The sequence below is a fragment of the Crassostrea angulata genome, chromosome 5 (assembly GCF_025612915.1).
Source record: "Crassostrea angulata isolate pt1a10 chromosome 5, ASM2561291v2, whole genome shotgun sequence".
NCBI classification, from domain to species: domain Eukaryota; kingdom Metazoa; phylum Mollusca; class Bivalvia; order Ostreida; family Ostreidae; genus Magallana; species Magallana angulata.
Genome location: NC_069115.1, coordinates 52,090,621 through 52,116,764, shown reverse-complemented (window position 1 = coordinate 52,116,764; position 26,144 = coordinate 52,090,621). Strand labels below are relative to the sequence as shown.

At 32.3% G+C, this 26,144-nt stretch overlaps 3 protein-coding genes and 1 long non-coding RNA gene across 4 annotated transcripts; 1 reads left to right on the top strand and 3 right to left on the bottom strand.

Annotated features, from left to right (window-relative positions):
- On the top strand, window positions 1-3,829 carry LOC128184227 (uncharacterized). The gene is made up of 5 exons (XM_052853610.1): window positions 1-684; window positions 1,069-1,133; window positions 1,781-1,927; window positions 2,045-2,131; window positions 3,446-3,829. Exons 1-5 carry the CDS (start codon window positions 608-610, stop codon window positions 3,706-3,708), a joined length of 639 nt encoding a protein of 212 aa, XP_052709570.1. The 5' UTR covers window positions 1-607; the 3' UTR covers window positions 3,709-3,829.
- A 1,449-nt stretch (window positions 3,830-5,278) lies between these two features.
- Window positions 5,279-14,249, bottom strand: LOC128184223 (ferric-chelate reductase 1-like). Its single transcript, XM_052853605.1, has 12 exons — window positions 13,968-14,249; window positions 12,170-12,367; window positions 11,437-11,532; window positions 8,765-8,912; window positions 8,407-8,526; window positions 7,866-7,981; window positions 7,690-7,776; window positions 7,262-7,342; window positions 6,915-7,014; window positions 6,512-6,658; window positions 6,125-6,192; window positions 5,279-5,935 (listed from the first exon to the last, which is right to left on the bottom strand). The coding sequence occupies exons 1-12, from the start codon at window positions 14,016-14,018 to the stop codon at window positions 5,825-5,827; spliced, it is 1,323 nt and encodes a 440-aa protein (XP_052709565.1). The 5' UTR covers window positions 14,019-14,249; the 3' UTR covers window positions 5,279-5,824.
- Window positions 14,250-17,779: 3,530 nt separating this feature from the next.
- On the bottom strand, window positions 17,780-21,702 carry LOC128185493 (putative ferric-chelate reductase 1). The gene is made up of 6 exons (XM_052855076.1): window positions 21,148-21,702; window positions 20,566-20,640; window positions 20,297-20,396; window positions 19,782-19,928; window positions 19,555-19,601; window positions 17,780-19,195 (listed from the first exon to the last, which is right to left on the bottom strand). The coding sequence occupies exons 1-6, from the start codon at window positions 21,217-21,219 to the stop codon at window positions 19,106-19,108; spliced, it is 531 nt and encodes a 176-aa protein (XP_052711036.1). The 5' UTR covers window positions 21,220-21,702; the 3' UTR covers window positions 17,780-19,105.
- Window positions 21,703-23,646: 1,944 nt separating this feature from the next.
- On the bottom strand, window positions 23,647-24,744 carry LOC128184229 (uncharacterized). The gene is made up of 3 exons (XR_008243707.1): window positions 24,627-24,744; window positions 24,114-24,205; window positions 23,647-23,729 (listed from the first exon to the last, which is right to left on the bottom strand). It is a non-coding gene; the product is annotated as an uncharacterized LOC128184229 (long non-coding RNA).
- Between the last annotated feature and the right edge of the window lie 1,400 nt (window positions 24,745-26,144).

Here is a 26,144-nt window from a genome sequence, read left to right as displayed (position 1 = left end):
TTTGAAGTGAACTTCTGAATGACTTCACAATGTTTACCGCACATGCTTATCATTTGACGATTGATGTTTAAATATTAATTAAATGCTTTGTATTACTCTCAGTCTGGCCAGGCCATGGATAATAAATTAGTAAAAATTGACGTGCTCTAAAGATGACAAACTTGTTGTTCAACTTAATGAAATTTTGTGTGACTTTGTCACCTTTACATACCATTTTACTGAGAAAAGAAACTTTGCACTAATGTTTGTAAATAAACTATAGATTTATTTTGTAAAAAGGAAAGATTGAAAAAATTGAATGTTCATATTTCTTTCGAATGTTACCCGAAATCTACCTTTAATTTTTCCAGTAATCCTTAATTAAGGTAAGCAATGTAAAGCATGCAGTTTTTCTTGAAAACGTTTGATTCTGTTAAGTCCAATGTCTATTTTGATTTCAAGTACATTGGAAAGTTCTCATGAAGTAATCAAGTATGTCTCGTGGCATACAACATTAATACTTCCCCTTTATAATAATTTTTATCCTGAATAGAGTTTATGTATATTTCGTCGTTTACAGTCTATAAATAAAAATTTATACATTGTCAATGTTTTCTTTCCAACAAGTATGGATGTAAATCTTTTTATATGGAACTTTTTGATCGTTTTCTGGGCCGCTCCATCCTCATATGCACTCTGCAAAGGGTACGATATTTTAACTTTAAAAAACTATAAATACTTAAGATGGAATTCAAATTCTGTTCTTTAGTTTTTATTCTATTTGACTTATGTAATGATCACATCATAAGTTTTGGGGCTTATTTTTTTTCCAGGATCTACATAACAATTATTTCACCGCATGCTATGAATTTTGACGTTAGCAGAATCTTTTAATCTATTTCATAAATAGATGTCTTACGATGTTATTTTAAGAAAGATCGAGGTAACATGTCAATGTCATTGAAATATTTTATACAAATGTACAACAAATGTTAATGATTCTGTAGGACTTTCATTATCTTCTCGGGATGCACTGTTTTACAGATGTCTCTTAATGTATAATGTGCTGTTTAATTGTCTATATCTTAGAAATTTAAAGCACGAACCATGCTGCGTTGGAGAAGAATGGAATGTAAAAGAAGGAAAATGTAAAGGTGAGTGTAGACTGTGTCTTCATTTGGCTTAATGGTAGCCCGAAAAAACATGTCGGCTTTTTCCTAAAGATTGATATCAGTCCATTTTTTTATTAAAAGAATAATTTAACTTAATCTGTTTTTCTGTCTTGATTTTGTATTTGTGATTAAAATTACACAAATATATTTTTTAAATCTTTATTTTTTTCTGAATTGCATACATTTAAATATACTGTATATGTAGATTTTTTGTTTCCGCCAATATATTAAGGATCAAAGATTAACTACATGTATCATATTATTACGGAAACAATTAAAGTCAGTATTGCATATCCATTTTTTCAAAAATTGAACTAAAAAGGAAATCAGACCACTTATAAACACAACAAAACGTTACAAAAGATATCTAAGTATTTTAGTGATCCACATTTATATATTTTTTTTTTATTGCACAAAAGATCAAACTTCTTAATAGAACAGATCTTATAAAGTATTCCTTATTAAGTAGAAAATATTTAACTTATGTTCAATGAAAAAACATTAGATTAATTTTGTTGATTATATATTGTAATCAGTTGTTTTATGACTTCCTTTATCTCTCCCTCTTTTAAATGCATCGTTTTGCAGTCTTGAATTATTTAACGTATGCATTGTTTAAATTTTTAAAGCGTGTCCAATAAACCACTTTGGAGAGAATTGTACTTTCACATGCAGGATACCTGAGAATGGTTACAGATGCTCTACAGGAAGATGCAACTGCAACCGAGTCTCTTGTAATGTGACTATATCTTCAACAAACTGTGAGGCGTCACAAAGTAATTGTGATCATTGATAATCTGAATTGATCTCATTTATTTTGTGGAGATTTTCCAAACTCTGAACATGATATAATTTGTGTGAATAATTTTAAAAACATTTTAATTGTATTTTAGCTACACTATCACTGAACCATCGCACTTCGCCTCGTGTCCTTTCCACTAATACCATGAACTCGACTGTGAAAAATTCCTTAGAGAGAGGTACGTTACAATAAAAATGTTTGCAGTATCCCTGCAATTTTATGTACAATATTGTGGTACCTGATGAGATTCAGTGAAGAACGTTATTAATTCCGTGGGTTTAAGCAGCAACTGAAAAGTCAAAACATCATGCTACAGACTACATGCTAATTGTGTTCAATACCCTGAACAAACGTTCTAATTGTTCACACAATAATGTTTGGACTATGACTAAGCAATTCACACAGCTTTATTTCATAAATTATGATCATATAAGTTTCATTTGGATTTTGTGTAAAAATTGACCCCCATGTGCCTCATGTTACGTTATTTCTTTTTAGAGGTTTCGTCACGAGTAACTGATTTCAATTGGTTATTCAATTTTTGTAAGTGGTATTGTTAAGAGACACGCCGTTTACAACATTTTGAAAATTCTATATCACTTTATTCTTTGATTTTCCAATTATTCTACTTAATAAATGAACAATTAGAAGTTTTGTAAAGTTTAAACTTTGTAAAACATATTATCAACAATAATGAACAATATAAAACTTGCACATGCACACACGGTAACTAGACAGTGTAGAACGTAATTGTTTCTTTAATGTATTAAATGAAGTCTCATGTGTAACAACAGATGATACACCAAACATAGAAATATGAGTTATTGTTTACATTTTCTTAAACCGGAAACAGATTACATCACTGTAAAATCTAAATATGAATGGCACAATTTAACTAATTCCAGAATCAACAATACCCCCGAAGCTTTCACAAGAGAATACAAATTAAATTTATAGATAGATTTATAGATTATAGATAATATTATTACAACTTCTCATATTATACTCAGAATAAGATAGGGTTTTGGCATATTTATTTTATTGATATATTTTATTTGGACTCATGACTAGGTCATGTTCAATCAAAAAGTCCTCTTGGTGAAAATACATTATTAAAATAATACATGATAAGAAATCCGATAAAACCACCGTTGACTAACAGACAGATTATCCATAAAAATAGTAAACATCATGTTTCAATCTATAAAACCGATTTCTAACCTAGGAGACAGTGATGAACGTTATTCCCTCTGAGAGTTTCAGCAGCAATTAAAGTCAAAACCAAGATGTACCCACCAGGCCTGTTTTTTGACTTTTTAACAGTTGCCGAAATTATCTCCCTTGTTACATCTACATTTATCTGAAAACTGCAAAATGTATTACACTACATGTATTGCAACAAATAAATGGGGGTGGCGGCGGAAACCAAATAACTACCCGTATCAATTTATAATAATAAAGACGTGTAAATGGGAGTTTTATTTCTTTACAGGCATGAGAACTACCAAACATACCATTTTCGCTATATCATCCACTACGTCATTTTTAACCCGTCAAAACAATAGAGTAGAACTATCAACCATGAAAAGGAAAGGTTTCCTGATGTATATTGTGTTGGGGTGTGGAATAGTAGTGTGCACTATAATAGTTTTTCAATGTTTGACAATCATAAGGAAAAAGATCGCAAAAGGCCATAGACAGAGAAGCAGGGAAGGAGAACCGCGGGAACCTGTATATAGTGAAATCATGCTCTAATCATTGTCAATTTAGAAAAAAATAATGTTTGGAAAATTTTATTCATAAATTCTTTTATTTCCATTTTTCAATCCGGCAATTAAATATGTAGAAAATGATAACTATTTGTAATAATTCCAGATGATATATCAAAGTAATTGCAAATAAAGAATTACAATTGCAAAGGTCTTGATTTTGCATGCATACCAATGAAACCTGCTTTTTTGATTTTTGCCAAGCGTTTGATTTCCTTTTTCGTCTTTTTTAAAAACTAATTTGTTGTCGATGGATGTTTTTCGACGAAAGTGACACAGGCCGTTTTAAGAATTTAATCGCTTGATAATTGTACGTCGAAAGCCTTACAATAAAAATACTTGGCACGCAAAAGCAGGATCAATTTATCTAGCTTTTGGGAGCAGGGTGGTGGGTTTTTTTCCGACTTCTTCAGACTTTAAAGTAGTCCAAGTGTCGCACTACGTCATAATACGGAGTTTACAATATTGGTTCGACTTTAACATAGCGTTTTAGATATCCTGTATCTATTTTTCTCTACATCGCTCTTGTAAACAATGGCAACAATAAGCGAACGGTAATAGATGTACTTTATGAGAGATAGAAATGGCTAATGTTGAGAAACTCTATCGTGTTAAAGTAAAATTCTGATTTTCTGATTAACCAGGTGAAGAACTCAAGTATGCTTATATCTTCTTTGTTTTGACCCCCCCCACCCGATTTTTTTCTTTATCTTCTACTAAAATCGGTTTAAATTTAGAGACAGAACCTATCTCGCATTAAATAAATCGTCAATTTTAAATTATATTATTTTATTGATATCTAAAATTGTTGACAGATCTAAGCAGAAAACTGTAACAAACTGTGATTTTTACGGAATTTTTCGTCAGGGTCTAGAGCTTATACTGGGAAAAGTAATCCATCAACATATAATTTATTTCACCAATTTTTTTTCTATGATGTCATTCTATAGAATAAACACTATGAATTTAAGTTCGAGTCCATGAAATAGTAAAAAATGACAAAACAGGATAAATGCATTATATTTTTTGTATTCTATTTTGATACATCAGGTCCATGAAGGTTACTAACTTATAGGAATTTGCGAAAAAATATTGATGAGATATGGTTTAAATAAAAGTTTCTGTTTTGTATGCCCAGTTCTAATTTCCCCAACACTCGCAAATTTCATCATTGTCAATAATTTTCGCAAGGGGGTACACTCGTCTGAGAAGTGATAACAAAAAACTAGCATGTAAACATACACATGAATCATGAATATGTATTGCTATATCTATATATCTATAATTCAAAGCAAAGTTTTTAATGATTGAATCCATTTAGCGCTGAGTATAGGACTATCTTGAAGAAGACCTCTTGGTGTCTTTTTAATCACACATCTCATTAAGACTGTTTTTTAGACAAAGCTACAACTTAAATATGCAAGGTCCAGTCCTTTTCCCAACAAATGGTTGTTGAGTGGAAACCCATGAACTATTTTCATATATTTTTTTTTAATTTTAAATCTTAAATATATGAACGTTTTTATTTTATTTGAAAAAAAAAAACCCACCAAAAGTAACATTTGTCAATTTTGTTTTTATTGAACAAACACAAATTTCAATTAAAAATTTAATAAGACAACACAAAATATCAGTATCAGGATTCAAGAAGCATCATCTTCATGACATACCCTGTTTTTACCCAAATATATATTTTTAATTAAAAGTAATATCTAAGTACACTTACTACGTGGAAATTCCTGTGTGTTTGGGAAAATGTGTTCGCATTTTTTGCGATCATGATAAAGGTTCTGGATTATATTAAGGGAAATAAGTTGTTGTCGTCATTGTGTGTTTTTGAGTAGAGCACTCAATGTATGTTAATTGAACATACCAGAAAACATTCAGACTCTCAACAGACCATACAAAATTTCAGTGCGATACTATTTACTATGATCAGAACACTTTACTGTACTTTTAAATGCATACATGTCCATGTATCTAACTAGGCACAACATGCTACTTGAGCTTCTCTGTATCTACAAGAGTCCTTTTTTCCCCTGTTTTTAACACTTCCTTCAGATCAGTGTATGATATAGCCTGCTATATCACGGGTGTTGTTTTTAATGTCCTTTGGCGCCTATGTCCAGCAGTATGTAGACAATGACAGCTAGCGCCAGAACACCTAGTGCTACCAGCTGACCAATCAGGAGGAAAAACCTAATTCTAGAAAACTGAAAAAAGAAAGAAAGCGACGTGTTAAACCAAAGGATGCCAATCCTTTCCAGACTGTTTTTATGTACAGTTTTGTACAGTCATCTTCTTTATTTCCTTGTGAAAATGATATTCTAAAAATAAATGATTATCTAGAAAAATATTTCCTCTTATATGTTACTAGTTTGCAATACTTAAGATTGATTTACTTTTTGGGTTTCTCCAGACATCTGTTTCTTTTCTTCTCCTTCAATTATTCTCATTTCATACTTTGTATCTGTTATAGAATTAAAATTCATTTATCAATTTACTCACATTAAAAGCAGCTTGTACTAGCAATGCATATATTTGATGTCGACGATTTTAGTATATTTTTATGTCATCGTGTTCTATTTTTAAAAAAATTGCATTAATGCAATGTAGTTACATGAATGCTATTGTTTGATTATCATATATTTATTTTATTGATTTTATTAACGGATTTATAAGCAAGCAAAATTACACTCTAGAACTGTTTGATTATCATTTATTTATTTTATTGATTTTTATTAACCCATTTATAAGCAACAAAAATTACACTCTAGAACTATGATTACCGTCAACTTGGTTTCGCTCTCGCATTTTGATAATTTCAAAGATCACTTCAAATACAACAAATACAGCAATGTACACATAAACAACATAGGTAGCTCCTATTTTCACTCCTGATTTCGTCAGTTGTAGTCCGAAGATTATTGTGATCACTAAGATAAGAAAGAGAAAATTAAAACCTTATAGGCCTCAATATCTCATTATCATTAATTGATAAAAAGTCACGAACGTGTTGATTCAAGTCTAAGTTTATTGAAAAATTGATAATTGATCATTATAATATTTCAAAATAACTCTACATAAACCACATGATAACTTCTTGCCATCATTCCCTAATATATTTATGATATTTGTAATTTGTTTGTTTTTGTTTATGTTTTTTGCAATTAAAAGCTCTCTGTTACTTACCCGCCAAAATATGCGAGGATACTCCTACCCCAAAATGTGCCCAGTTAAAGATTTTACGGCGACTATCGTCTGGCGAACACCGAAAGAACGTCATGATTGGCTGAAATATAAATTGTAGCGTTTTTATAAAATAATAGATTGCAATGATTGGCTAAAAATAAAAGAAAAAAAACAAGGAGATAAAAGAATGTCTTGATTGGATAAAATTCAACATTACACATTTTTATGAAATAATTCCAAAGCTTGAACAAATAATGAGAGCTTTTATACAAATAATTGTTACACATTATCTTGATTAATAAAATGATTAATGTAATGTAAGGTAGTTGCAGGTTTGTAATACGTACATTTATACATGTCAGAATCAACACAATTATTCCCAAAATTGGATGTGAATTCAAATGCTTCTTGTCCGACGCCTCCAAGTTCTGGAAAATAAAATCGTTTTAATAATTCATAGAAATACATTTGAGGTTTTATAGACCACATTTAGCTGGGCTTGGAACATGAAGGTATGTAATGTAACATCGATTTCTGTTCATGTGGACCCATGTAAAGTTCGTTAAAATCACATATTTGACGTATATATCATTATGTGATAAGTTTTACAGTGTATTTGTAAAGTTCATATATTTAAATTATAAAATTACCAAAAATATGCCATATGCCTCGGACACCCCCCCCCCCCGGTAAAATTTTCTGGATCCGCACATGCAATGTACAATATGCACTAGATGATAAAAACTATAAGTATATATATTATGTTAAATCTTACATCTCTGTATCCCCCCGCAGACAGAATAATGATGAAAAAAGAAACCACTGTCAATGCCAGCACCAACACCATGCAAGCTCTGTGAACCTGGGGCAGTATAATCAATGAATTAATACATAATGCACATGTCTCAACATTTTGTTAATGATCGAAGATCGATATTGTAAGTGCAGTACCTGGAACCAGACTTTTTGTCCCAAGATTGTTTTGTCGCTCCACTCTGATTTAAAAAACCTCGCGATAGTCATTCCAACACTAGAAAACACCATCCAGGCTAAAACCATGATCAAACCTGCAAAAGTTCAAGGTAAGCATATCAATGAATAAGAGCCTGACACTTGAAGGCATCAACAATTAAAAGACCGATGTCACAGATATTCACAAAGCGTTTAACGCGTTTTTATACGAAAACTTGGCACCGACTGATTTTAAAATTATCAATCTTCAAGAAATTGATCATTGAGTTAAAGCGGACTGTATTATTACTCTAGGGGTCTGTTTTATGTTAAAGTCCATTGCATAACATTTTTTCCAGATCTGATTGATACATGCAATGTCACATGCCATTTGGCAGCATAAAATCTAAATATTCGCTATATAAAACTAAGTAAGAAAGTAAATATTTAGTGCTTAAGTTGACTAATACATGTACAAGTAAAGTATATAATCCTATAAAGTTAGAACTGAACAAACACTTTGTTTATGAAAAAAACGCACCATGTAATTTTGCTGTTTTTTCATTCATCTTGCCTCCGATAAAAACCTCAAAGGCAAACATATCAACGACGTCTTCAGTCTTAGGGGGATGGCTGGCATAATGTTCTTGGAGGATGCCATCTTTTGAAAAATGATAAAAAAATTTTAAATTGATAAATCAAAGTTTGCAAGAGTTATATTTGAGACGGATTGGATAAGAAAAAAATCACGAAGTTTTAATGTAAATTTTACACAATTGTCATTCTTTTCCTTCTTTCTTAATTTACAACTCTTTCTTCAACTATTAATTAACATATGACATTGTCTCGCATACGTATGGTATTGAGAATATATTCATTAAAACGATGGAACAAATTACCTGTTATAAATCCTTCTGCAATAAATAAGTACCATTTGGTGTTGAGATCAAATATCTTTGGATTGGTGGAATTAATTTGTCTATCAAACGAGCACTTAAATATGGATCCGGTTGCTGACGTCACAATATTAGTTATTTTCTCTAAAGGCTGAAAGCAAAACTTTATTTGAGTATAAGGTTCAAATATTATTCGTGTTATCTTATAATAGTAAACTTGGAGTTTCTTTAAAGTATTATCAATTTTATATTAATTTTAAAGATTAAGGAATCGTTCTTTGAATATTATGAGGTGATACATGTAGTTTCGGTCGGGGCGTGGTCAAATCCAATAAAGCCCGAACGTATTACTTATAAATATATTATTTCCAATTGGTATACTTTAAAACAACTTTACTTTAAAACCACTATTTTTTATGTGGCACATGCTATGTATTACTACACGGCGCAGCCAATACCGTTTTTCGGTTATGCAGTAAAACACGCCCATATTGTGTCACACATGTTTTATGAAGTTAATGGGTTTTAGGGTTCAAAATTGATTCGTAATGTTATTACAAACAAAGACAGTTGAAATTGTAAATAAATTGGATGATATTTAAGCATGCTGCATCTATCAGCTAGTGATACAAGAATTTACGGTAACGGTCGTAGCTGCTCGTATCGAACATGATTACATGTATTGTTTTGCTAGTGAAACAGACTGACTGATCGGAAGACATTCTATTAACCGGTTGTATTTAATCAGATATAAAAATATTGTCGAATTGTAAATTCAGAATTTACTGGGTGGTTATGATAACAAAATATACACTAATATGGCATTACTCCTAACCTATTCGTAGCTATCCTCGGATTCTGAGTATTTTTGATGTCACAGTTTTCACAAGTATGATGGTAAATAAAAAGGTGACTATAATTGTGGAAATCGTCACCTCCACATTTATTGATATCGCTGGTACAATTTATGATATTTTCTTGTACAAAGAAGGTGTTGCAGTTCCTATTCTAATTTTCCTCAAAGGAGTTGCAGATAAAATAGAAAATCAAAGTTACAGAATTCGATTAAAAAAAATTTCCATGCAACGTTGTACATAAAGCAGTGTACAATTTTATTTGGGAAGTTTGTACTAACTTGTTTAGGACCATGAAATAAATTTAAAAATGGTTACACAGACAAATATGGCAGAAATCACGCTATATAAAAGGGGAATCCTCATCATTGTGAAAAAAATGCCTCCTTGAGACAAAACTGATTTAATCTTAACGTTTCGAGTAAGACAATTTCTTGAAATCTGCCATTTCCGATTTTTGTTTCAAAGAGGCATATTTTTAATAAATTTGACTTTTGGAAAAAATCATGAATACCTCTGAAGTCTAAAAACGACGTATTAAATTTCCCCTATTTAATTCATGTCTAGATTGGTCGAGTGGTAACGCAGTTAGAATAAACTAAATCCGTCTCTTATATTTTTTAACAGGGGTTCGAATACCGAAAAAGTTGGAATTTTTTTTTTAATTTTATTTCTTTTAATCGCATGGAAAGGTAATGTATAGAGATAATTTAAGACTGTCAGAGTAAAGTTATTTAAACTCTTGTTAATGTAATATTGTGCATACCTGCTTATATTTTTTTTCAACATTACTGTGTGAAGTCCCCGTTATAAACTTGAAAAACATTTTCTTCTGAACAAGAGATTTTAAAGCAATGTACTTAGTATGCATCAATGTAGAAAGTAGATTTTTCCACCCTTTTTATGAAATAACGGGTATGCTGATTTCAAAGATACATGTACAGGTTGTTAAAAGCAAACAAAATCATTTTAGAAAGTTTGAATGGGTGATGAAGCAATAGGTTACTGAAAATATGTACGTAAAAAATTGTACTTTTTTACTAGACTTAGCGTTTATTTAGATACTATAGAAACAAAGAAACATATGATGATTATAATTACAACTCTGACGGATTTGAAGAGCCAGAATAAGATTTTTTCATGTATCTCAAGAATGATATTTTAAACACGCTGGACAGTAGATATCAAATTGAGATATGTTAACATTCGAATACAGAAAACATGTAGAACCATTTTAACAAGACCTTGGACTTTCGGTTGGACCTAGCTATCTATTTCTTGCGTCAAAACAAGTTAAAATGACGCCGTTTCAAGCGAAATATACACCCACCGATTGCGTAGTCTTAGCTCAAAAGCCAGACAAATCTTGTTGATTTCACAGAGCTATGGCTGAGTGGCCAGCAATGAAATAGACAGGCCTACGTCACATTGCTGTTTGACACAACTACCCAAAGTCCAAGCTCTTGTTAAAATGGTTCTATATGGTTATCTTTCTAAATGCATTTGGTGGCTGCCGTGTTAGATAGAAATGTTTGTTTGGTTTGCCTCCGTACGGAACATACCCGCTATGTAAATATAGTCGTCTACGTAATGTGTCTATATTTAGATGTGGCGGATATATAAAGGTCCTTTCTACGTTAGGGAATAGTCCCACTGTTTTGCAACACCTTCTTTTTTGACACGGGTAGTGGAGAGGAAAGTAATACGTCATTACATTGCGAACATTAATTGTAGATTTGTCCTGTAAGTATATACTTCGAAGCAATCCAGGGAATCCACTCAATATAAAAAATGTCCTAAATAATGCTGAACGCTACTCACATTGGACAGGATGGTGTAGGTTTCCTCTACGTTGTAACCTCCTTCTACAGACACCGAGCCCGACTCATATTTACAGGTCATCGTACTATCGTCTCCCTACACAACAGTGAATGTATCATCCACAAAAAGGAATAACTGTAGTCACCTTAGACTAAGGCACATGTATGTGTAAAGCACTCAAGTCATATTGAATCTATAAAATGTTGTCCGTCCAAAGTTTCTAGTTAGTTAATGTCACTGTATCTTAACTGATGAGTTTACACCCATTCTTTCACTTTTTTAACCTGCCGTTTATATACAGTAACTATATTTTTTATTTTGTTTACCATCAAAAATGTTGACTAATATATAAACAATTTAGACTTATTTTAACAATTCGATGCACCATATTTTTTTTCTTTGAGACGCTCAGTAAACGTCTATAAATGTTTGTTAAGCAAACTGCGCAAATTTAAGAATTAAATTGTTCTCAAAGCAATAAAAACAATGATTTTATTGACAACATGTAAAATATCAATTTTAAAAAAAGACAATTTCGTGCTTTTCAAAAATTAAGAGCATAAATTATTTAAAACAATACCATAATATATATTAAAGATTTTAAAAGGAAATTCTATCAATAAATTGATAAAAATTAAGTATTTTCAAGCGTACTTAATATGTAAAATTGCATTTTGCAGTATGACAATGTCTTTATAGCTGCTAAGCTACTAAGAGTCAAATAAGAACTTACCATATCATCATCATCTGAGAGACCAAAACTCAGGTATTTACTAGAACCAGTGATTGTGGAAGTAAATTCAAACTTCATTTGGTCTCCGCTCCTGTACCACGTGACCAGATATGAGCAGTCGCCAGACGAACACTCGTACGATTTGAAGCACCCCTTGGATACCCCGCATGTTGAATCAGCAGTAAAAGCTTGAATAGCCTGTAACGGGGTAAAAGTGTGAAAATATAATATTACATGGAAAAGTTTAGATATACAGTGTATATATTATTGGGTAAAGGTTATACAGTCGAGAATGAAAATAAGCGTTATCTATCATTACAGATTTTGCCAGACCAGTATCCTTTTTCAGTTGTGTACGGGTACTAGAATTATTGATATACACCTGTGCAGTTTCAAATGGAATTTTGTCCATGTATATTGCAAATCGTTTCTATGGATGAAACTGACCAAATTAGTTTAGCGAAACGATTCGGCAATTACCTAAATCTTATTGAACGTTTCCTAAAGAACACTACACCTATTCGACTTTTGTTGTTTACATTATAGATCGACTAATTTTTTGTAACGAAAAGCGTAAACACTAGACATTTTCACCCTTTAGAAATTCTCTTTGTTCAGTTTAGTATTTCGTTCAAACAAAGTAAAATATATTTTGGCCAAAAATGAGTGGTTCCATGTTAGAAGATAACAAATCAGATTTAGAATTTCACTTGTACACTAATTCTGATAGCTTTGTTTTGATCACAATTGATCGTTTTGTCCAGATTTGAAATTGAGTATTTTTATGTTAAATTGTTTATTTATTTTTTATTCATACATGTAATATTCCTTGCTGCAAAAAGAGCGGAGCACATGGGAAATATTGTTTATAATCTGTTTAACATGTACGTAAAAGATTTTTATGAATATTAGCAAATTCAAATATCAATATTACAATTCTAGAAATATAAAAAAAAGAAGGCAACCGTTATGGATTTTTATTTTTTTTTATTTTGTCAATTTTGCATACAATTTTATTTATAATTGATTTACATCATTTAAAATTCTGTTTGCAATCATTAGTAATGTTGGTCTGTATTTAATGAAAATCTAAACAGTTATATCTCAAAGACAAATGATTGGATTGAAAATGGGCAGTTTTAATACAGGATAATGAAAATAGATGTTTGCTTAATTACAGAATCTAACCTACAAAGCATACTTGAAAAAAGTAAAAATAACCGGGTAAAGTTTTCTTTTAGGTCCTGGAGAAAATGATCCGACATGAAAATCACAGGTTATTTTACCGAGACAACACACAGTATACAATACTCTATTTCATAAAATGCATATATCAATCTTTATTTTCGTTTACTAATTGTGTTCTTAAAAAGAAATGCGGTAGTATTTTCATTAATATGAATTCAAAATTGTTTAGTTTAATATATCGTTTACTCATGTACATGGTAAGCGATATCTAAAAGGAGCGCTGACTAACCTTAACCGACCTAGTTATTGATAGACCAATTATAATGTTCTCACATTCCATATTCGTTCAGAAATTCACTCTCTCTCTCCCTTTTGAAAACATGCATTTAAAATTACTATTAAATAGAATAACGGCCAACAGTTCAATATAACATAAACTACTATTAATGACGAAATTATCCTTATAAGATCTGACACCGAGTGTTACTCTCGTGCAATATGGTCAAAACTGAGTCCAGGATCTAGTATAATGTACAAAAGATCACACTTCAATACACTAACATTGTTTTCGTTATCTCCTCATGCAATAAGGAAATAAAATACTCCTTACCCCGATACACAGGACTGCTATAGATATCTTCAGAACATCCCGGCTGGTCATCTTCTCTGATCCTCTACCCTGGGTATACAGCGCCTAATCTCTCCAGTGTACCAAGTTCAAATGATCGACGTTTTAACGAGGACTTTAAATGGAACATAACAGTCTCGGGTTCCCTCACGATTCTTTTTAATTTGACAATGCTGAATAACTAGGTTATGTTTAATTTTCACATAACAGGATACTAGTATTTCGAAACCGAGTGCTAGTGATTCACGTTCACTCCGGTTTTTTTTTAAAGGGAAAGGTCAGGCAAAAGTAAACAAGAGTTGAAATATTTATATTTATCATAAAAATAATGTCAACCACTAAATTCTTCTTAACATGATCATAATTCAGCAACAATCACTGATTGAATATCAAAGTTTGACAAAGTCATGGGAGCTGCCATTTTGATGCTCTCCACTGTTTAGAGTTAAATATATTGTGGCTTATCATCGGGTTTTATCCCAGAATCCCGATAACTTCCAAATGTTCTGTGATGTCAGCATACCCCATTCACAGTTCTTATCAGTTCACATGTGTGGTCAGTGTCTAGGGAAGTTACACATCCTTGTTGTTTCTTAAACATCATAAATTGAATAATAGTAATGGAAAGAACATCTGGATTAAGAATTAGAAGATCAAATTGGTCATGGTCAGTTATACAACCTATCTCTCCCATATTTTCTATTGAATAATCGCAATGTTTACAACACATGCATTCCTCGGCAGTGGGCATGACCTCAAACTGTCTACAGGAACACCATTCCTCTAATGTTGGAATAATTGGACTTAATGATTTATTATTGGCAGGCAGATTTTCAACTTCTTCAGTATATTCAGGTTTAAATGCATAAGGTACTATCCCAAATATATTTTCTTGCGCCATTCTTGCAGAGTTATGTTATACAATAAGTGGGTCAGTTTATTGAAGTGGTATGCTGACGTCACAGAGATGCTATCATGGCAGCCTCCATGCGCTTGCAGGAGATTTAACACTGACCAGATAATTAAACCAAGTTTGATGGCTTAAGATGAGATCATGAGATAAAGTTTATGGTGGATGTTTTAAACAAACTATTGTTTATCTATTTCACTAGAGATGTGTTATACCTGACCTTTCCCTTTAACATATGCTATCATAGCAACATTAATTACCACGTGCTGGTTGGCTCATTTAAAGATCCGATATGTGTCACACCACCATTCCACTCTAGGTACACTTTATACCTTATCTATATACCCGGTGTTGTGAGATTAACCAAGGCTGAGTAAATATTTTTTACCTTTTATTCCTTATCGATTTTTTTCGTAGGAGACGATGACCTGACAACGAATAATCAGAGCATGCAATACATTCGGCTAGAGAATAAGGATGGCCGTATACAAATACATGAATTGCTATATTTAGCGAATTGTTTACCTTCAAGTTGGGGATTTGATAAACTAGATACATGTAATTTGTTTGTATTTAAGATAAAAGGTGTAATATAGATGTAATGTTAGATAAGATAAAAAGTGAAATTCACATGACTAATAATATACGAGAATCCTGCCATTTTGCATCTTCAACGGGTTTTTTGAAGAGTTGTCTTCCCCATAAAAAGAAGAAATTTTTTAATTTTTTTCAAAATATCTGTGCTAAATGATTCATTTTATTGTATATTGTAATAAAGAGAGACTTTATGCATACATTCACCAAGAGATTTGTATGAAGCACGACTAACATTTTTCTAATATCTTGCGCTGCCCATAAACTTCAATGTAGAATTCAAGGTGCAATTAATTAGACAAAAAGCAAAATAATGAAAAGATGTATAGCGCCTTTTCTCATTATTTCGCCTACACCTGTGTTAAGACGGAGCATGCGCGGATCTAGAGGGGGGGTCGGGGGGGGGGGGTCCCGACCCCCCCTGGAAAATGAAAATTTATTAAATTTACATAGTAAAATTATCGCGAAAATATGCCTCGGACCCCCCCCCCCCCCCCCCCCCCGGCAAACACAATTATCCTTCGGACCCCCCCCCCCCCTGGAAAAATTTTCTGGATCCGCGCATGCGGAGAGTACCTGTTACTAAAAATAGCTTCAGGTATTAGCTGTCGCAATATGATTTCCGAAACCTGGATACACTGTACTGATTTTATAATGGTGTCTATAACAACTGATTTGTCACAAATTCGGGAAACTCTGTGTATAACAGTAGTTGATATTCTGAACCGTGATAAGTTCAAGCAAAGTGCAATAATTCTGAGTGTAAATGGAGTACATGTACAGTGTTAATGAAGAGAACTGTTTATATTGGGTGTGCTCATACTCAGACTGAATTAAACAAGATAATTAAAATAAAAATAAAAAATAGAAGAAAAGTTACATGTTACTTTACCTCTCTATTCTGTTTATGTTTCAATTTAAGTGAAAAAAAACCAACACTACTTAGTGGATTCGATCCAGCGACCACAAAATCAGAACGATCACCGCGTTACCACTAGGCCACGCGTACGCATCTAACGTTTACAACAGATGCATTTTCAATATATATGGCTATAAACATGATTGTATTAGAAAAGACACTAATTGAAATATTTGTCTGATTTTCAGTACGAATACCACGTTAAATCAAAAGTAATTCAATGTAAACGTGTACTACAATACCTGTAGAACATAATTTTAATCGGATGTCTTTGGTTTAGAGTGGTTCAAATAGTCAAATATCCATTTTTTTTTACCATGTACTAACTACTTTCCTATATATCCCTACCAAACATGAATATTCTAATGATGTCGTGTAAGATAATTAAGACTCTCAAAGCATGGTGATCGTGTAATTTGCGTTTCTTTGAATATATTTAAACTAAATATTATGTAATATTGAAAATGTCTGATTTTTGCATAAGGCTATATTTGAGGCCAAATCGTATATTAATTGCGCTATATATCTCTTTCAAAAATTTCTTTGGTGAAGCTTTTTCATTTGATACATGTAACACCTTCAAAATGCTACTATGATATCAATTCATTCATTTATTAGGTACAAATTGTGGTCGTTATACATTGAATACCATAAGTACATGTACCATTAGTCTGATTGTGAAAAAAATATAATGGCTGTTATATGAAGAAGTAAAGAAACGATAACAGTTTCATGATTTTATCTTATTTTAAGACAAATTCTTCTAAAATTCACTTCTTTATAAAGTATATTTCAAACTTTTTGTGGTGTGGATTGTCGTTCAAGATATATCATTTTTCAGGATCGATGATTCAATTTCAAATGCGCGCCCACCGTCCACGCACGAGTTGACATGAGGTCACGAAGTCTTATCTATCTACACAAAGTTTGAATACCAAAATCCTGGACTATGTGTACATAACATTTTTTGTGACATAAAAATCAATAGTTACCGCTCTAAACAAGTACTTAATGACTATTAAAACAACCAAGGGCCATTAGCGAAATGTAATCATTGAAAAAATCTTTTGTAGTGTGGATTTTTTAATCTGGCGTAGATATATGATAAATCGGGTTTTTTGAAAGCTTGATCTATCCATTAATATTCATTTTCCCATTTTAAATATATTTTATACATGTAATTGTGCAAAGATGGAATGCTCTAGAACCAAAAATGCATACATTTGCGTTAAATTTTTAACAGTGCCAAAAAAATATGTGCTTGGATTCTAGTAGAATTTTGGAATAAATATACAAACACAGCTCTTGTAAAGGTTTAATCGGACATTGACATTGTCATACAAAGTCAGCAGACTACAATGTCTTTATACATTTTATTTGGCATAAAGTTTTGAAACGACACATAGATTTTCTGATGACATCGATAACTTATTTATTGAGTTCAATTGATATTTACAGTACGTGGTAGCAGCTACATTTGTAATTATGAAAATGGGTAAAAAAAAATATCGGTACTGCTTTCCATTGTTTTATTATATATGATTTAGACATAACAAAGTACATAATTACAACTAGGATTGGGCCAAAGTTCAAAAACTTAGACCGCCCTCTCCCATTACAAGTATATAATACAATACAAATACATGTAATGTTTACGCAGCATGTAAGGTCAACAGATCATATGACAGTTACATATAAATTGTCAATGGTGCACAAACATCAACTTAATCTTCTTGTTTCTTTAATATAACTGTAAACTAAAGAAAATTAATTTTTGTTTTCGCTGATACTGATTGCGCGGTCGCCTCAAAGTAGGACATGGGTATTAACAATATTCAAATATTGAAAATTTATTATTTTTCAAAGCTTGACAGAAATGTGCTTAAAAATCAAAACTATGTAATTCAGCTAATTCTGTATATCAGTACACTCATGAAGGATAAAGAGGGATTAGTTCTCTGTAAAAGTATATTTGTTCACAGTGTCATTGTACATACGAAAAAGGGAATATGTGCAGCGTTCGTGTATTTAGCGTCACCAAAGCAAACCAGAAAGGATGGTGACCTTAAAAGTGCCGGATTTAAAGTTTATCTACGTATGTGTACATGTATGTATATTCGACCGTAAATTTAGCAGAACCGTGAACTTTCTTCGGCTTAGTTTACAATACCAATCCATTAAATAAATACTGACAAGCAAAATCCGCGTTTACTCTCTCATATACGCCGTGTCCGGTTGCAAAGGTAAATACATGTACCATTTCAAATAAATTTATACCAAGCAGTAAGCGCAGAAAAGAAATTCTATGTTTATCTTGACAACATTGATCTCTATATCCTCAGTTTATGATTATTTTCCTTGATAGATTATTTCCTCTTTATTTGCATTCAAACCTATTAATGTCCAAAATCTAGGGTACATACACATTTCCAGTCTACTTTAGGGGAATGAATATTTTGTATTTTTATTGATAAAGTCATAGTATATATTTTCATTTAAACTATACATCAAAATTTAAAACAAAATATCATATAACATAACATATAATATTGGAATTACGTAGTGGATAATTTCACATCTTCAAATCATTAAATTGTGGAGGTAAAAAAATAACAGAAGATAGGTCGCGACTGACCTTAACTTCGCCATACAAATAGACAAAATGAAGACCTCCGCGTGATTCGCCATCTCCCCTTATTAAGTCTGGATTAAGAAGAAAACAACCAGGGTGGATGACACGGTACATAGTGCAATCACCGTGTAGAACAAAACTTGCTCAACGGGCACCTGTAAAATGTAACCAAAAGTATCATTAGGGGTAGACTGTACATGTTGTAACATTTATAATCTTTGGTGTTATTTATGTTGTTTTTTTTTTTTAAATGATGTTTTTTTTGTATTTAAACCAGAGTTTATAATTTAACATAATTGATAACAATGTTTGTGAATGACTTCTTGTCTTATTCATGCAGATGTATTTTTTTTTCATAAATCTAATGACGATTACATTTTAATAGCATCTTTAAACCTGAATGAAGCAAAAAGCGTTCTTATCTATTTTTGCCGGAGGGGAAGGGGAGTTAAAATTTTGTAATCAGGTCACTTAGTTTTCAGATAAGAGTATGTCAAACAAACACACCACAGACCTTAGCGCTGTCACTGTCATCGTTTGTCTTCGATATGGACGCCGTTTCTGAAATAACAGTCAAAATAATATTAAAGAATATTTTATGTTTGCCAATCAAAGTCAGAACTGAAGTGAATTTAGAGAACATTGCTTAATATAATGTTTTATTGTTGACACAATGTGCGCTCTGTTTAATTAACAAGTATATAATGGAGCCGTCTTAACTAAATGCTAGGATTATCTTACCTTTATCCTGGCAATCCTGCCTGCACCTCAAACAGTTATGGACGACTTCAAACAGAACAAAAGCCGCTGTATGAGTGTATACCACGGCCCCGGCCTCTGGCGGCAGCATACTCCTGTCCAGCTGAGTCCCCACGATGATGGTCACAACTGTCGTAATAAAAAAAATCAAAATCATACTTAATAACATAAATTCAATAAATTAATGGTTCTCTGAACCTCGGGACATTGACTTCAATACGTTTTTACGTTAATCAATTTTAAAATATTGTGAGGAACATTGCTTTGAAATAGGATAATTAATATATGGCATTAATTAGTTTTATCCGGACTTTGAGAGTTATAATTTTGTTTTATTGTTTTGTGGTGTAAGAGTAACACACACATTTATGTACATCTAAATACACATGCATTAAAAATGTTTCAATAATTCAATATTAATGGCCTATTTGAACTGTATTTTGTTTTTCTTCTGTTATTTTTATTTATTTTAAAGGTTCGTCTAAATGTTTTCTTACTAGAGAGATAATGTGAACTGGATCCAAAGAGTCTATGGACCCCATTGAATACCACCCTATATTTGTCGTCTGGTGGACAGCGGAATACAGAAATCAGGGCCTAAAATGAAAAAACAACACTAATCAATTAGTTTAATTTCATCCGTGAATTTTAAAGAGTAAAACAATTTATTTCAACGGCATACATGAATCTTTAAATAAAGGAAACTAGATTTAAATAAATACATATCAGAAAAAATAATAAACTATAGATAAAAACATGGATTTACGTTCGTAACGCAGAGACAAGTCACTCCAATGCCAAGAATAGGGTGTATATTTCGATAATCCTCAGTTATATTCGTCTGAAATAAGGAAATATATACAAGATACATATAACAGTAAGGAAGACTTATACACGTGTGTAAGTCTGAATTAAGGGATGTCAAAGCTTTCACAAATATTTGAAAAAATGGAAGCAAGATTATAAACACAGTTGAATAAATTATTGCTTATATTGTGGATATTATGCAGATAAAAGCATAACTATATTGTTATAAACAATCAATTCATACATATTTCGATTCAAAAATCTTATAATTCACAGGTGACTCTCTGTTAATGTAAAATTCACGGTAGTTTCATGGAAAGGGAAATCATCCAATTTTATTTGCTTGCAAGTTGCAAAGTTATCCACTAAAAAGTCATGTCTACTTTGTCTAGCTGCTCAGTGAAAATCCAATTCAGCCATATAGGATGCCAAAATGTAAATCAAATACACTGAACAGTTCTTTTCTCTCGAATTATGGTTGCTTTAGTACATCAGAACTATATTTTTTCACATTTTACATGTAACATGTTTGAAAGTTTACCTGACTTAGCCCCTTTACATCAGTAGCTATAGCGATGACAGCAGTGACTGTGAGAGTGACCACCAGAACCATGCATGCCCGATGAATCTAAAAACAAATTCGTTAATGCCCCAGTCACACTCATGGATCAACTCCACGGTTCTACTACGGAATATTTTCCACGGTTGACACCGGAAAATCAAATAATCGTTAATGCCCCAGTCACACATTCACAGATCAACTCCTAGGTTCTACTACGGAATATTTTCCACGGTTGACACCGGAAAATCTAATGATACGGAGTTAGTACGGATGCACTACGGAATGAATACAAATTGATACATACGAATAACTACGGATTTATACGTAGTTAAAACGGACTTCTACGTTCTAAAACGGTTTAGTAAGTTTTTCTAAGGAAGTACTACGGTGGTTTCATCCGTAGTGGAATTATGAACATGTTCAAAAATTGTCGCAGCTATACAAGTATTGCTACGTTTGGATACGATAACAGACGGAAAAGCCACGGGTCAATACATATCGCCACGAATGATTCCGGATCGCTTCCGTAGCTAATCCGGCATTTAATCCGCGAATGTGTGACTGGGGCATTATACACCTAAGTGACGTTAAGACAGACTAGATACACAGTAAGACCGTGTTAAAAAGATAGGCTTCTATTCACTCGCATATTAATAAGTGTAAATCTGGATATCAGCATGTTTTAACAATCGTAATCAAATTTCATTAAAAAAAAATATTCAGGTAAAGAGGCGATCTTAGTACTTTTTCGTCTTGATGACTATATCTCTTGTCTGTGCAGTACTGGAACTTTTATATAATCAGTTGAATACTTGCAACTACTCTCTCTCTCTCTCTCTCTCTCTCTCTCTCTCTCTCTCCGTACCTGAAACCAAACTCTTTGACCACATATAGCTCTCTTCCCCCAGCTCTGCCTGCAAAACCTTGATGCATAAATTCCTACCGGGGCAAATAACATCCAAGCAAGGACCATAAGAACACCTGGCAAAAAGAAATGGTTAGGAAATGTGATGAGTAAAACTTTTACGAATAATAATTGCTAGATTTTTATCAGTTGAATATATTAATTTTGTCCTTACATGTTTAAATATATAATTTTGTTCCACATGTGTTTTAGCGCAATACCTCATCTGCCAGAAAGGCTTACTACATGTACTAATTCATCGAATCAAGAAAAAAATTAACCACAAAGAAAATGGTAGCTCGCTTTTTAATTTCATACTGTAGATATCATATCGAAATTTATGAATACCGTGTATTTTGAGAAGAACTCGAGATGGGTATTCCTCAGTTACTATTGAATTAGACAAAAGGTCAATCATCTCGACGCTGACACTCCGTTCCGTGTGATATTGGAGGCTGTTCTCTGAAGGAGATAACATTGATTATCTGTAGTACATGTACTATTACAAGATGTGCGAAGTTGTTTGTTCAATGCATACAATTTTTTTTATATTTCTTGCTGTAAAATACACAGACTATAGCCACACGGAATGAATGAATTTTGAATTAACTCTAACAACATCAAACTATGAGCTATTCTTTTTCTTCGAATTTACAATTTCAAATATTGAAAACAAATGAATTTTAAAATTTATAAAATAGGGGTTTGACACCTTTTTAAAATAATGCCAATCTTACCTGATACAACACCCATTGCATGTAAAATATGCCATCTTCTGGACAGCTTAAAGAACCCATTGCCGTCTATTTTCCTGTCGATCGAGCATTTAAGAACACCCCCGACTACAGAAGTTTCAAGTACAATCAAGTTATCGGAAGCCCACTGCAAAGAAAAAAGAAAGAAAAAAAAGTATTCTTACTATGTCTGATAAATTATGAATGCATATTGACATTCTTCATCACATGGCATTACATTTGCTGTAATACCCTATATTATTCTCTTAAGGAAGGACAATCAAGATAAAAGTTTGCAAAAATCAAAATTCAATACATACATCACGAATCTGTTGGTAGCTTTTTCTATCAGCCAAGTTGTAACCTAATTCAAAATGTACGTCACCGCTGTAGGATTTACAAGACATGACGTCATCGTTTCCCTGCAAAACATGGATTACTATTGACTGTTAACAAAATGCTGTTAAATGGGTTAGTTTTTATCGGTTTGTTTGTTTTCAGTTTTCTACTCACCATAAATTTGTCGTCAGAAAAAGCAATAGATTGATAGAGGTTTAGGCCCATATTCAGTTGGTTCAAATCCGCCAGAAATTCAAATCTAGCGAATTCCCCGCGCTTTTCCCACGTGATTAAATGTGAACACGAATCAAGAGTACACTGCGACAAACAACCAATGGAAATTCCACAGTTTTTATGGACTTCTTTAATTGAAATCGTGTTATTCTCCTGTAAATAACCATGAGGATTTATATTTAGCTACACGCAATTTGTAAAATTACGAATAAAAAATTTGAATTTCTTCAAGTATAAAAACAGTGTAGAATTTATTCATTGCACGTACCTCACTCTGACTTGGTGTAGAGAACCCTTCTTCTGTTGAGAGTATTTTATACCCTTGTTCATATGTTACCACGACCGTCGCTCTGAACAAAGGCAGTTATAATTTTTGCAGATGTAATCTTTTGCGTCGCATACTAGCATAAAACTAAGCTGTAACATTTATCTTGACGCTTTAAATTTTGCCATCCAATGAATTTTTTTTAATTTACAAGTTTCACGAACCTACACACTGCCCAAATGAATACCAGCAAACATTTTGTTAATTTGTTAATTGCATAAAATTATACAATCATATGTGGTTTATCAAAATTGTATATCGTAAATATATCTATTTACTTTATGGCTTATTTTCTTCTTCGATAAATGTACACGTTAATGTAGCAGTTCATTTTTTTGCATATTAACTTTGTAATCATTGACTACTGGTAGTAAATACTAATTACAAACAACTTCATACTATGACTTACTTGAAATATACATTTCCATGGTAGTAGGAATCGGGTCTCCATATAAATTCCTGCGAAGTTCGGTTTAATGAGCTCCTTGTATGACAAACATCCTTTGAATAAAAATCAGCCATAGTAATTAGTTGATGTAAGTTTCAAGCTGCTTATTTCAAACCAGCAATTTTCCATTTAATAATCATACATAAGCACTCTATAACTTAACACTTAAAATACTGACATGAACGTCAAGTTGAATGCTATACATGTACTTATATTAGTTTATTTTTGCCCCGTGTTATTTTCGCCCTTTAACACTTGCAAATAGTTTCGCCTCATCTTTCGCCCGAGACACTTGTGTACGAAAAAAATAACTTGGAACATTGGAATTTGCCCAGTCTTAAATTCGCCCGCTGACAACGAGGGTGAAAGGGGCGAAAATAAAACGGGGGCGAATATTTCCCTGTATAAAATATTTTAAGCGTGTATTGACTATCCATTATATATTTTACATTTGGAAAACATATTTGAACAAACCATTTTTGAACATGCTCGAGATTCTGGTGGAATATCTGTAAAACTCCCATTCACCGTTTCTTCGGAAATGGTTGATATTACTCGTAGGTAGAATCCTTTAAAGAACGTCCCCTCAGTCCAAATTAGAACTGCTCATTTCAAAAATAATGTACAGCAATTCTTTAGAAATTACTTATTTTCATATTTGTTAAATTGCAAGATTTTAATTGTGTTCAAAGTTCAGATGTTACTTATTTCCAAAGACAACTAACAAACAGACACGATTGTTAAAACGAAAACGGTATTGTTTTCTACTCCATTATCCAATACAACAAACAAATAATTCTTAGGTCTTGAAAGGGCTTACAATCATCCCTATTGCACAATCTCTTAGAATTGCACCTGATTATTATCCTGTGTACCTGACCAGTCCGTCCCGTTTCTGAGTGCCCGGATGTAGATCGGGAGACTCTCGTTGTGAGGGGAATCCCCATGGGCAGGGATAAAACTAGCATCTGAGGTACCACAACCTCTGACTCCATCAGGTCGACCCTCAGTCGCTACAACAATGCTCACCCAGACCAGGAGGTAGTGACCATTCATGATCTTCTTTTGACGATAGCTGTTTCAAATAACGCCACAACTAAAATACTCTTGTGTTCGGAAAGCACATTTAGATTTAAACTGAAATCTCGTAAAAATTTCAAATATTAATACATTAATAAAATGTAACTTTCTTTAAGTGCATCACAAAAAAGCATTAAATTGGTAAAGAGTAATCGCATTTTCTAAATCAGTTCCCGTACAAAAGCTACCATAGAGTTACAAATTTGATTCCAAAGATGTATTCATCTGTGTTGATTAAATCTCCACCAAGCAGCTGGAATTCTCTTTTCGCATTTCAATGTCTGATACATTCAATGAATAAATGTATCATTTTTCTTAATCTCAATCCTTTATATATCTGTCGGTTAGTATTCAATCCGGGGGTCAATTTTAATGCTTCTGAAACCTATTCATATAGCTTTCCATAATTACAGTCGTTAAAACTGGGCGCACATTAAGTAATCTAATATACTATTCCACAAAAAAAAGAGTAATTACAGGTACTTATGTTATTGAAAAAAATGTTATAATTAAATGTGAATAGATTATCATGGCCAATTTTTTATTTTTAAATAACCATTTATGGGAAGACAATACGAGGTATTATGAAGCATTATTGGGCATGGAGAAAAACCTACAATTCATTTTGTAAGTTTAGGACAAAGAAGTTATGTAATTAAAACAGTAAACAAATTTATGCAGAACAATGGTGGTAGTATTACACATCAATCTGGCATACTGTCCGAAATTGAAAACTTTATAAAAATCTGTACTCCAGTTGTGATAACAAACTACATAATGTAGGTATTAGTACAACAGTTGATAAGACAAATGTTAACTTATTAGATAAAAATAGTCTGTCTGTCTGTCTGTATATTACAAATATGAAAACATTTGTGGGAGGACAATTCCGAGGTTCCGTTTAGCATAAGG

What these genes read in the sequence shown, in the direction of transcription:
- LOC128184227 (XM_052853610.1), top strand. Translation starts at nt 608, where the DNA reads ATGGATGTAAATCTTTTTATATGGAACTTTTTGATCGTTTTCTGGGCC. An exon ending in TCATATGCACTCTGCAAAGG is followed by an intron (nt 685 to 1,068) that starts GTACGATATTTT and finishes TCTATATCTTAG; the next exon opens with AAATTTAAAGCACGAACCAT. An exon ending in AAACTGTGAGGCGTCACAAA is followed by an intron (nt 1,928 to 2,044) that starts GTAATTGTGATC and finishes ATTGTATTTTAG; the next exon opens with CTACACTATCACTGAACCAT.
- LOC128184223 (XM_052853605.1), bottom strand. Translation starts at nt 14,018, where the DNA reads ATGACCAGCCGGGATGTTCTGAAGATATCTATAGCAGTCCTGTGTATC. An exon ending in CCTACACCATCCTGTCCAAT is followed by an intron (nt 8,913 to 11,436) that starts GTGAGTAGCGTT and finishes TTTTGCTTTCAG; the next exon opens with CCTTTAGAGAAAATAACTAA. An exon ending in AGAGCGAAACCAAGTTGACG is followed by an intron (nt 6,193 to 6,511) that starts GTAATCATAGTT and finishes ATTCTATAACAG; the next exon opens with ATACAAAGTATGAAATGAGA.
- LOC128185493 (XM_052855076.1), bottom strand. Translation starts at nt 21,219, where the DNA reads ATGGTTCTGGTGGTCACTCTCACAGTCACTGCTGTCATCGCTATAGCT. An exon ending in ATGTAAAGGGGCTAAGTCAG is followed by an intron (nt 20,641 to 21,147) that starts GTAAACTTTCAA and finishes TCCTTATTTCAG; the next exon opens with ACGAATATAACTGAGGATTA. An exon ending in CAGTTCACATTATCTCTCTA is followed by an intron (nt 19,929 to 20,296) that starts GTAAGAAAACAT and finishes TTATTACGACAG; the next exon opens with TTGTGACCATCATCGTGGGG.